General features: G+C 35.2%; 1 protein-coding gene across 2 annotated transcripts in view; it reads left to right on the top strand.

Annotated features, from left to right (window-relative positions):
* The window catches only part of sick (sickie), a 307,284-nt gene that overhangs the window by 43,102 nt on the left and 251,443 nt on the right, over positions 1-12,739 (top strand). For both annotated transcript variants that reach the window (XM_076404304.1, XM_076404305.1), the window contains exon 3: positions 10,301-10,418. In XM_076404304.1, coding sequence (XP_076260419.1) covers positions 10,301-10,418 — 118 coding nt within the window. The remainder of the gene's footprint in view (positions 1-10,300; positions 10,419-12,739) is intronic.

The raw sequence follows: 12,739 nt of genomic DNA on the forward strand, positions 1-12,739 counted from the left end.
TCCGATTTTCCGTCACATCAGTTCAGCAATAACATTTTACACGAATATCCGATAAAAAATATATGCAAACTTTGTACATGCCTTTGAAATTTGAGGTTTTCCCTCAATTTCCCTCATTCCCCCCAACAGATCCTAACTTGGTTCCAATAGGACCATCTCGCAAGTGCATTCTTTCGAATAAAAAATGAATTTTGAAAATCGGTCTATAATAGGCAGAGCAATCGGCGAACATATATTAAAAAATATAAAGTTGAAGATAGAACCTCCTCCTTTTTTGAAGTCGGTGTAACAAGTTTCTGTTTTACAAGCAAATGACTATAATCTAATGGATCTACGAGATTTAGTTATGGGGTTTTGTCCTGAGAAGTAGTGGGGATGAAGCCAGAAACTGTAGGAGAAACTACTTACCCCGATATATTCGGATTTCAACTGTTATACGAAAATTAAGAGATTCGCAACAAAACATGTATAATTTCTCCTATGTTAAAACCGAAGTGCCGCAACTCTTGGATAACACGGAACTAGGACACATAATCCCAAATCAAAATGAGAATCAAATCATGCGATTTTGTACAGTTATGTACTGAAGGGTACTAAGTGGTAAAAATACTGAAAAGTGCTACTTTAGTAACTTAAGGATATTCACGAAAGTAATTTTCGTCTTATTTTGTTTTTTACTGACCAAAATGGAAAAATACTGCGCACGTTCTTCAAAAATTGACTGGGAAGCCTTGATGCACCTACCTTACAGCTCGGACATTGCTTCGTCTGACTATTATTAGAGATGCTTTTTGGAAAATTACCTTAATGTATTATAAAGCTTCGAAGACGTTTTGTTGTGAAATTATGGCTTTATCAAAAAGGTGGTTAAATATTCTTGTTGATTTTGTTGATCCTACTATATGCACATAAGATCTTTATGGCTATACATACTCCGCTCCTATGTAGACGTGTATAGTTTTCCTAAACTAACCCATCACCCATAGAAATTGCTATGGATAACTCTATCTTTTGCCTGGCTTAGTATTGTTAATTAATTCGTGTGGTACTTGTTGTCATTTTTAACCTTCTTCGTATGTAAACGAATGACAAAAAGTTGAATCATTGACTGATAAGCTATTGAAAGTCCATTGATGATTTGAACTGTATTTTTGTTCAACACACTTCGCAATTCATTATCTTAGATAGCCTCTGTATATTTATAATAATTTGATAACACTAAATGAATTGTTATTTTATCAGAGTAATGTTGAAATCATCAAATATTTAGGCAGTAATTCAGCAATAGTTATCGAAGAACAAAATATATCCAAACAAATGGATAAGTTCGTTTTTGAAAAACATGTAAAAAACGAAATTACTTTTCCCCTAACCCATTATATTACTTCTAAAATATTATATCTCTTATTATGGTCTATTTTTTGCTACAACTCTAAACTATAAAGCGTTTTGGTCCACAATACTTAACGGAATGAGTGTTTGGGTATTTGTATGTGATTTTCTCAATGATACCTTTTTCGATAAATGTTCTAATGCATTTGAATTTAAGGAACAAAGTCCATTCCGGCTAGTTCACGTCGTTTCTTATAGACTTTCTTAAGGGGGAGGCAAAAAAGGGAAAAGCAGGTGATAGCATATAAATGTGCTACTCACGTATCTCATCCAGAATGGCTGTGGAATAATGACGGAGTGGAGGAGAACAGGAACGAAACTTTTCGCCAACTTTTTGTGGCTATTTTCGTTAGTGATATAAAAACGAAAAACTGCAGCTGACTAGGGGAAAAGTTGACAGGGTGACGGTTGTTCGAAAACTTTCATATATTTTAATTGAGAATAACACAGTTAAGAAAAATATATTTTTTCTCTTTTTACGCGACACTTTCTAATTATTTTTTCTATCCAAGATTGTTTCAATTAATTTAAATTTGTGTTACTTATTTTTTCTCTACGTCTCCTCTTATCGTCCTATAAGCCTGTTACCTGTGATCTCTAAACTTTTCGAAAAACTATACATTAAGAGACTCAAAATAATCGCAGAGGAGAGGAATATTATTCCAGAGCATCAATTTGGCTTCCGTAATAAACACGGAACAATAGAACAAATACATAGATTAGTCAACCAAATTAACAAAAACTTAAACGATAAAAAATATTGCTCCGCTGCATTTCTCGATAATTCTCAGGCCTTCGACAAGGTGTGGGCACACTAGACTGCATGTTAAATTGAAAAAGCTTTTGGCCCATACGTACTTTCAACTGCTGAAATCGTACCTCACAGGTAGACATTTTATTGTCAAACAGGGTGACGAATACACTGACCTACACCTAATATATTCGGGTGTTCCGCAGGGCAGTGTTCTTGGCCCATTGTTATTTCTATTGTATACAGCTAACCGACCGACCTCAGGAGACACTACTGTTGCAACATATGCTGACGATACAGCGGTTTTATCATCACACGAGTATCCAATATCAGCCACAAGAAATTTTCAATTTCATCTTAACAAAGTCGAATTGTAGTTGACAACGTGGCGTATCAAAGCAAATGAGTCAAAATCTATCTATGTGACATTCACCCTTTGTAGAACATGTCCCTCAGTAAAACTGAATAATCATGATCTTCCGCAAGCAGACAACGTTAAATATCTGGGAATGCATTTGGATCGACGTTTGACATGAAAAAAACATATAGTGACAAAACGCAAAAAGCTTGGGCTTAAACTAAACCAAATGTATTGGATGATAACAAGGTTTTGCTGTATAAGTCAATACTTAGGCCGATCTGGACCTATGGTATTGAACTATGGGATATTACTAGCAAATATAACATGGATATCCGCCAGAGGTTCCAGAATAAAGTGTTGCGAGTCATTGTCGATTTCGCTATTACGTATTTAACAAATTGATTCACCTCGATATCCCCTCAGAACCCATAACGAGTGTGATTCGAAGTACTCTGAAAGACTATTAGTGCATCCCAATGCACTCTCAACAGTTAAATGTGCGCGATGATAGTGTAATGCATAGGCTCAAACGCAAACTACCATACGAATTGATTAATAGACACATAGAGTGATATTTAATATTCTTTTCGTTCATCAGTCAGGGAGTTAGAAAATGCAACGCCATATTTGTACCCCGTAGGTCCAAATATGTTTTATAGTTAACTGAAAATCCAATCTATAATCTTATGTCAAGTTCGGGGTACCTTCCAATTAAGTGGTGTAATTAGGTTTTGATCATATCACCACAACACAAAATTGACATGAACATATTTCGAACTATATTTTCCAATCTGTTATATAGAAAATGATAATAAAATTACAAATATCTTCTTTCTGCTCTGATTCCAATCTAGAAATACACGTATGTACTGAGTTCCTTTAGCAGAAAACGGTTGTTCTTTATATATATAGATCATTCCGAGTTTTGTCATAATTTGCTAGGGCATTGATGGATCGTAACTGCAGCCAACGTCTAATAAATTGTTTTCGTTCGCCTCTGAAAAGAAATTCTCGCAGCAATTGCCGGCGAGTCCACGTCTGCTGCCGCTGCCGCACCAGATCCGATAATTTAATAAAGGAACGTATATTTACTTAATTGAATTGAACGAATTCAGAGGCGTTCCGTACCGTGGTGAATTAAAATTGATTAGAGAGGGAGGCCATTGAGTGATACGCGTACGTATACGTCGACCACTCTAATGCTCTCCATATTTCACAGTCAATTAAGTCAGTCAATTGGTCCCGCGATATGCGAGAAATAGGGGCTACGTTGATGCGTGTTGGGCGTTTGGGTCGCTAACTTTTCATCTCCGCTAAAGTGAACATATTCGCGTTTTATGGACTCGAACAGCGTCATTGGAATAAGCACGTGGACTGGAACAAACTGGAATAAAGAGAAAAATATTTATTATTTATTTATTTATGACCCATAAACCTCTTGGGTTAATTGTAAAGCCTCCGGCCTGACACATAGATGTTTACTAGAGTTAAATCCATATGTTTTTTAGTTAGCCCTAAACCTCAAAAGAAGCGTGTATAAATTTGGTAGCTCTAGGAACGTTAGTTTGTGAATTATAGCATTTTGAGTGAAGCAACTTTTGTTATTGTGAAAAACTGTATAAAAAGGAATTTCGCGTGCTGGTAAAATATGGCTTTTTGAAGGGAAAATACAGTTGAAGCAAAAAATTGGCTTGATGCCGAGTTTCTGGACACTGCCCCAGGAAAATCAACCTGCAAGGATTGGTATGCTAACGCAGTGGATAACCAAAAGTGTATATATATATATATATATATATATATATATATATATACTTTTGGTGCTACGAATATAAAAGAGAATCAAAAATAGATATAGATATGAATAGATATGAATCAAAATCAAATCAAATGGTCTTTTACTGATGTTGCTTCAGATTCAGGGTGGTAAGGTTTTGCGGGTGACAGAAAAACTGAGTTTCGAACGGGATTGTCGTATTTGGTTTAACTACTAGGACTTATGGATAGGAATTTTATCAGCTTTTTATCATATTGTAAGGCGTCTAGGGAGAACCTCACCCTAAGTATGTTCGTGAAGTTTTTCACGAGCGGGATGCCTCATTCTATTCTAAGTAGGGTTCGCGTTCCTCATAAACCATAGGGCATGGCAGTGAAGCGCGGACTTTTTTATTGGGATATTTGGGATACTTGGAGTAATGCAAGTTGTCTCTCGAAGACGTACCTGTACCACACCTGTGCTCCGTGGAGACAGACTGGACTGACAAGCATTTTATACCGAGTCGCTTTCTGGAGGATTGGGCACGCCATTGCCTTTGCAGATAGCGTGCTGAATTTAGGCTGACCATTGGAATTTGCGATCGAATTGGAGTCCAATGTATGATATCTTCTGGAGCCAGGGGGTAGGGACTTTTTCAATTTGGAGGCGGTATGCGCGGAACTCCTTCTTGCGGTGGAACAGACTGGCAGAGTGTTGGTCTGGTTAATCTGAAGTCGCCAGAATTTATACCACGCATTCACCTAGTTAAGTTGGACCTGGATTCTGTCGCGGATGGCGTCGGGACTTAAATCGGTAGTGAAGAAAGCTGTAAGAAAGTAAGAAATCGGCCACGTATTTGTTGAACAGAGCTGGGGTTAGTGGAGCATCTTGCGGGACTCCTGCAGAGATTTGCTCCCAAAAGGAGACTGCATCGTTGATCTTTACTTAAAAGGATCTATCTTCTAAGTATAAGTGGATCAGGGAAATTAGGCCATCGGGTAGACCTAGTTGTTTTGCTTTAAAGATTCGACCGTTGTGCCATACTTGATCGAAAGCTTTGGATACATCTAGAAAGATCTCCAGGCTCCAGCTTTGCGGGTTTTTTAAGTGCTTGACTTTGATTTTTTTTACTTTTACCAAGATGATCAGCTAGAACCAAATGGTCTTTTGCTGATGTCGCTTCGGATTCGGGATAGTGAAGTGTTTTACGGGCGACAGAGTCCCTGGGTTACGACTGGGATTGTCGTAGTTGATTATCTGGCGTGGTTTGTGGATGGGTAGGGATTTTGTCAAGGTGTTGTCGTGTTCTAAGGCGCCTATGGAGAACTTTACAGTGAGCATATTCGTGAAACTCTTCACAAACAGGATGCCTCATTCGAGGTTACTGTTGACGTTCCTTATAAACCATGGGGCACTGAGTAACGCGAGAAGTTTTTGGATTTGTACTCTTTGAGTACCTGTACCACACCTGTGATCCGTAGAGGCAGAATGGAAGGACTAGCATTTTGTACAGAGTCGCTTTTTGGGGGATTAGGAGTTTACTTTTTCTTCAAACGAGTGGAAAGAGTAGGCTGTGCATGCCATTACCTTTGCAGATAGCGTGCTGAATTTGGGCCGACCATTGGAATCTGCGGTCTAACTGGAGACCGATATATAATACTTTCTGGAGCTAAGGGATAGGGATTTTATCGATTTGGAGGCGATAGGCGCGGAACTCCTTCTTGCGGTAGAACAGTATAGCCTGAATTTTGGTCGAATTTATCTGCAGCCGCCAGAATTTTTACCATGCAATCGCGTGGTTCAGTAGGATTTGGTGTCTGTCGCGAATCGGTTGTGAAAAAAGCGGTATCATCTGCATAAAATGCTACGTGGGAATGTTTGTGGAGAGAGAAATCAGCCATGTAAAGGTTGAACAGCGCAGAGAATAGTGGAGCACCTTGCGGAACTCCTGGGGAAATATGTTTTCGAGAGGAGACTGCGTCACTGATCCTCACTTGAAAGGACCTACCGTCCAAGTATGAATCTATCAGGGAAATTAGGTAATTCGATAAACCAAGCTGTTTTGCTTTGAATATTAGACCGTGGTGCCATACTTAATCGAAAGCTTTGCAAACATCTAAACAGATGTCTCAAATTTTTCGGCCTTTTCTTCATGCCTGGTGGATTGCTGCTCGTTGACCTTAATGTTTACCCTTGACTTTAAAATAAAATATGTTTCGCTAATTAAATTTAAAAAAAATAACTACTACAGTGAATAAATTTATTACAGGTAGAGATCTCCAGAACTTTCAGTTTTGAATATCAATTTGTGCATCTATTAAACTGATCAAGTACATTCTATTATCGTTAAACGTTAATATTTTAATCAATTGACACGAAAGAGTACTTAATTTACGATCGTTGAGGGGATTCATAGTTAATTAATTTATGCCTCATGAATCTCGAGTATGCCGACGAGTTCGGATTATCGGCGTTTGACGGACCGATGGTTATGGAACGAGAGAAAAAAAAAAGGGAAAACGTCGATGTCTGGAAAAATGTGTCGGAAAAGACAATTTTACGCTTAACTAATTAAGGGTTTTAATAACCGAGGCGAGAGATCTTCCAGTTTCGAACAAGTTTCCCGTGGGGTCGGGATATATTGCAACAGAATGTCGGGCTGGAAAATCCAACGATGTCGTAGGGTTAGAGTGGGAACTGTTATTAAATGGTTAAATTATATTTTAGAAGTATTATTGGTCAAAATTTCACTTGACCACTACTCAGGCTGGCGTAATTGGAATAGCTATTCCTAACATTATATACTTTTGCCTATGCACAACCATCATTATAATATTTATGGTTATTTTAAGAGTTTTATGACAGAATACTAAGGGCAAAGCTTTTATATTAGATAATTAAATGTTGAATTCTTTTTCTACAAAAACTCTTATATTTTTCGAGTTTTTTTATAAAACTTGGTAAAACAACTGTAGTAAAACATCATCAGCGAAGAAGAATAATGGGCAAAACTCCAATTTAACTGACAGAAACTGACGAGAATTAAAAAGGATTGTAACCAGACAACATAAAACATAAAAGTACCGCGTCAAACAGCAGAACTCAACATTCCCTTAAGTTAGAGGCATCCGTCAAGTAATATAATTAGGTTTTTGTCTATTATTAATTTGCTTTAAGCTGAATTCTTTAGTCTCTAGTCAATTGTTGTTGTTTTCTACAACCTTAGGTAGATATATATCTTCTGTCATGATAACTGTGTCGTCGGAAAATATTCCAAGTGCTGTATCTTTTGTTGTTGAGATATCAGCAGTGTAGAGTAAATACAGGAATGGTCCCAAAACACTATCTTGGAGAACTCCGACCAAAATAGGTTTAAGTGCTGAAAATGGCGCTTTTAATGCGAGATTCTGCCTTTTCTTTCAAAAACATTTGATTCCAGCAGTCGACAGTAATTCCGCGTTAGTAATTTGCTCCTTTTGTAGATTAATTCTCATGTGACTCAGGCGAATAGCTTATGAGACGTCAAGGTATATTGCAAGGCAGTATTTATTTTTTTCGAATGCCTTTACAACAACCTTAAAACATTCCGGAACATGCTTCAGTCTCAAACAAGCATTGAATATGCATGTCAACATGATGATTACTTTTCGTGGCAGATCTCTTTCAATAGCCCTGGTGAAATATCATCAATTTCAGGAGCCTTTTTAGGACTGAGGTTGGCGATTGAGATTGAGGTCAATTTCTGTGCCAATTTCCATTGACGAAATCAGATTTAGAGCTACATCAGGCTGATAAACATCATTTATATTTATTGTAGATTCTATATCATTCGGTTAAAATACGTTAGCTAAATATTCAGCAAATAATTAAACTTTTTCATCGTTGTGTCGATCCCATTCCTTTCATTAATTTTAATAGGCGGTTCTCTAATAATTGGTCTTTTATATCTCCGAGTTACTTTCCATAGCGAGCAATCTTTGTCTGCTTCCGTGCTTAACTCACCTATATATTTTTCGATTCTATACCTATGAAATGAAATATTTAATGAAACAGTGGAAAGAGTACAATTAAAAAAATATTTGTAATTATTTTTTGATGTAATATTTTGTTCACGACATGCAATTAATTTTCTTTTTCTTTTTGATTTTTTTGAAACCATTAGACGAGACTAAAGTCAATTTAAATGACTCATTATGATCCCGAGATATTTATAACCTAAAAAATATTGCTATTAAAATATTGAGAGTAGAGAAACACTAACGCTATCTATTAGTATATAGTTGGCCATGATCTATACATTTCAAGAATACAAATTATTTATAGGGACGTTTTTCGGGTTATATTTTGAACTATTAATATAACTTTTCCAATTAACATAGGTTATTGAAATTAATTTTAACACTATACACATATTAAGAGACTTTTTGGGAAAATGGTGGAGGTGCAATGATAATTATACTATGTGCAGTGTTAATATAAAGATTTAAAATTCGAAACTCTAGTTGTGGAATCTCATCGGCCGGGGACGATGAAAAGTGGCAAAGCAGAAGCTTATTACACGCCCGAAATGCGTAAAACTGGAGGGGTGGGTTTTATATTATTTAACGGATGCTGGATGTGGTGAGGAAGAAGTTTTGGTTATGGCGGATGGTAATAACCATAGGCTGTTGGAGCTTTCGTTTTATTACATGAAGAATTGTATTTTACGATTATATATAGGTGGTACGGCATCGACAACAAATCATCAAATGAATTATTCGTTCCAAGAAACCCTTATGGTTTGGCGTTCTTGGTACAGTTTTGTTCTTTTAGTTTTCCAACAAGTATCAAATCGTTTATTAACCAATATACGAGGGTTCCTCATTATGTTTTGAGCCTTGGCAATATTAAGTGTTTTTACCCTGCACCTGACCTTTCCAAATTGAAATTTGACCTTTATTAGCATAAATTTCTTATCTTCTTCACGCGAGTGAATATTTTCATGTGGATAGTCATGCAGAATACTTTGAAGTACAAAAAAGCTATTTTCGTTAAGACAACATAACTAACTTAACTAAACAAATAAAACAATAACTAAAAAACCTAACATAATTTGCATAGATATAACACATAGGACAAATAGAAGAAAATATAGATTATTAACAGTAAATTATAGACCTATGTTTTAAAAAATCGGTGGTTAACTTAATTATTATAAATAAATTCTTTAATGTATATTTCTAAATTGTAAAATATAAATTACCTAGTTGTATTGGTTATTGTCTTAATATACATGCTAAAGAAAAATATCAAATTCAGAATTTTTTATTCATATATTCTCTGTTTAAACATACAAGCGTATTTCTTCATTTATTATTCTATATTTACGTTTATAACATAAAAGCAAAGAAGGATCATGTATATTTATATGTGTTGCTCTGAAAATATTACAGTTCTGAAAATAACCTTGCTTATAATATTTTGTTATAATGTATAGTGTTGTAGTGATTTAAACTTATCAATATTTTGTTCATTATTAAACTTAATGCAAATTATATTTAATTAAATATCATTTGAAAAAGGTTAGTGGGTTTTTGAAGTAGTTGTTTTAATATACAGATATTTATTATTTTAATTAATTTTATATATCAAATACACTTTTGGTCTTATATTGAAAACACTATATGTTTTAATGACTTGTTTTAACCAATGTTTTTAATTATCAATATAAAATTATTCCCTTTACTCTGTTTTATGACATTAACGTGATTAACTTAATACATTGTGGTCGAATTTCGGCCACAGGACTATCACTAGTTACTGATTAATGTGCAATACTAAAACGGTGCAATATATATATATATATATGACAAATGAAATAAAAATAAACTCATATATTAGTCAATATTTTTATCTTCTGTAATAATGTTAAATAAAAACCAACTTTAATTATTTGAAACATCACAAATATGCTATTTTGCTATATATTTTGATTATCAGCTACAATAAAAAAAATCTTCACATTTATAGCAGACAATTCAAATATAATGTATATTTTTTACAGATTTACACTGACTGGGCCAACCATTACTTGGAGAAGGCTCGTAGCAAGAAGCGAGTTAATTCCTTGGCAATCGATTGTTGTGATGGAGTCCTTTTAGCCGATGTCATCGAATCAGTCAGTAAGTAAACTAAGAAACTATTTTTAATCATTAATTAACGAGTAATACTGAAAAGAAAGCAATGTTTTACTGCAAGTTTGACTTAATTAACTTGGTTTTCCTAAAAAGGTTGTGAATTTCAGACTGAAATGCCATACGATTTCAGTCAGTTAGGAAACAGGCTAGAAAAATTGGAAAGTCCCAAAAAAAGATAAAGAAAAACAAAAACGGGTAAATCGTTTTTAATAATTATAACGTGAAACTCAAATAACCTATTTAGACCAGCGAATCCGCGGACTGGATGTTTAGATTTCGAAAGGCAAATAATCAAACCAAACACAAATAGAGAGCTTGTGCGAATTATCATCTGATCACACTCCAGTATTGTTAACAGTAAACGCGACAATTCTGAAAAAAAAACAAAAAAGCCTAATCCTACTAACTCATTTTCTAACTGGGCCACGTTTAAACCTATAATGCAGAAACAAATGTAAACGTAAAAATCAAAAATATGTACTAATATTAGCAGCAAGCCCCAAATATAATTGAGCAAATTCGGTCTGCTGCAAAAGAAGCTACCCCAAAATTAAGGGAGAAATCAAAATATGAGGCAAATTACCCACTTGAATTTAGGGAATTGATAAGAGATAGACGAAACACTAAAAGAGTACGGCACAAAACCAGAAATTGTTTTAAACAAAACAGAACTTAATCGAATTAGTGATAATACAAATGAATATGAAATGAAATGAGTTTCTTCGCAGAACATTTAGCTAACGTATTCCAACCACGTGATATAGACAATGGATATAAATCCTGTTTAGCAACCCGATGTAGCTGTAAATATGATTTCTTCAATGGAAGTTGTAAGCAACAGAAATTGGGAAGCAATAATCCTGTTGACATATATATTCAATGCCTGTTTGAGACTTAAACATGTTCCAAAATGTCTTAAGGTTGCTCGAATAATTATGGTTAAAAAACCCGATAAACATTACTTACAGGCCTATTTCACTACTACCTGCGATATCAAAATTATTTGGAATTGCTGTTAAAACATATTGAACCATTTATAGAAATCCCGGATTTCCAGTTTGGATTTCGAAGTCTCCACTCGACAGTCGGCCAAGTGCACAAAGAAACAGCGGTGGTCGAAAAGGCATTCGAAGGAAAGAACTACTGCCCTACAATATTCCTGAATGTCTCACAAGCTTTTTACCAGGGTTGATTGCCGGAATAATATATTTTCAAAGTTAAACGTCTTGCATGATGGGGCGTTCTCAACACTTGAACCTATTTCGGGTGGAGTTCCACAGGTGAATGTCTTGGAGCTACTCCTATGTTTGTTCATGGCAAAATAAATATTTCTGCCTAAAGCTGTAAAAAGAACACAACTAGCAGTTAACAAGATCTACAAATGGGCTAGAGACTGGAAAATGCAGCTAAAATAGCTCCAAATCTATTCATGTTAATTTTGTATGGCGGCGAAATGACAAAAATCTAATTATGTCACTTTATGGATCTCAAACAGAACAAATACACATTTCTCAACCTCGGCATATATATCAATTACTGGTTTAACTGGAAACATTATGCTAAACAAAAAGAAGAGCAGATTAGGCTCAAAGTAAAGAAACTCTACCGGTTATTCGGAAGATACTCTCAACTTGACCTAACATCAAAGAGATTGATTTATGATCCAATAATTAAGCCCATTTTATCCTACGAGTACGAATATGGGGTTACCCTAAAATGTCAAACCAAATGCTAATTCAGCGCAACCAAAACAGACTTCTACGATTAATTACCAATGTGTATCGCTACGTAATCAACGAAGGGGTACACGATGACCTAAAATTCAAATTGATATACAAAGTGATCCAAGATTTTGGCTTAAAACATGAAGTAAGTTTCTGAACGAAACCACACGAACTTGTTCAGTGTATAAGTGTTACCTTTAAGTTTAACTTAACTTGTTTAGTTTTACTTTATTTTGGAAAGCACATACTGATGTATTAAATACCGAATGTCGACCAGCATTACGTGGGACTATATTAACATCATTTATAGGTGGCGTCTTCTTTTGTTTTAACTGTTTACGTAACTGTTGCGAGACGATTTTGTTAACTGTTTAACTGTTTACATTAAAAAAATCATAAAACAAGTTAAAAAACGCATCTTAATATGAAACAAAACCTGTAAAACGTAACCGTAACAACGTCATGCATAACCACACGGGAGAACGACTATTTGCATAAATATTGTCGGACAAAATGAGGCTATTAAAGTAACAGTAAGATGTCCGGACCGAAATCCCCCGAAAAAACTACAACGATGCGAAG

The sequence above is a fragment of the Rhynchophorus ferrugineus genome, unplaced genomic scaffold, assembly GCF_030347505.1.
Source record: "Rhynchophorus ferrugineus isolate W39M unplaced genomic scaffold, kcgeb_rfMv2 rfM4, whole genome shotgun sequence".
NCBI lineage: Eukaryota > Metazoa > Arthropoda > Insecta > Coleoptera > Curculionidae > Rhynchophorus > Rhynchophorus ferrugineus.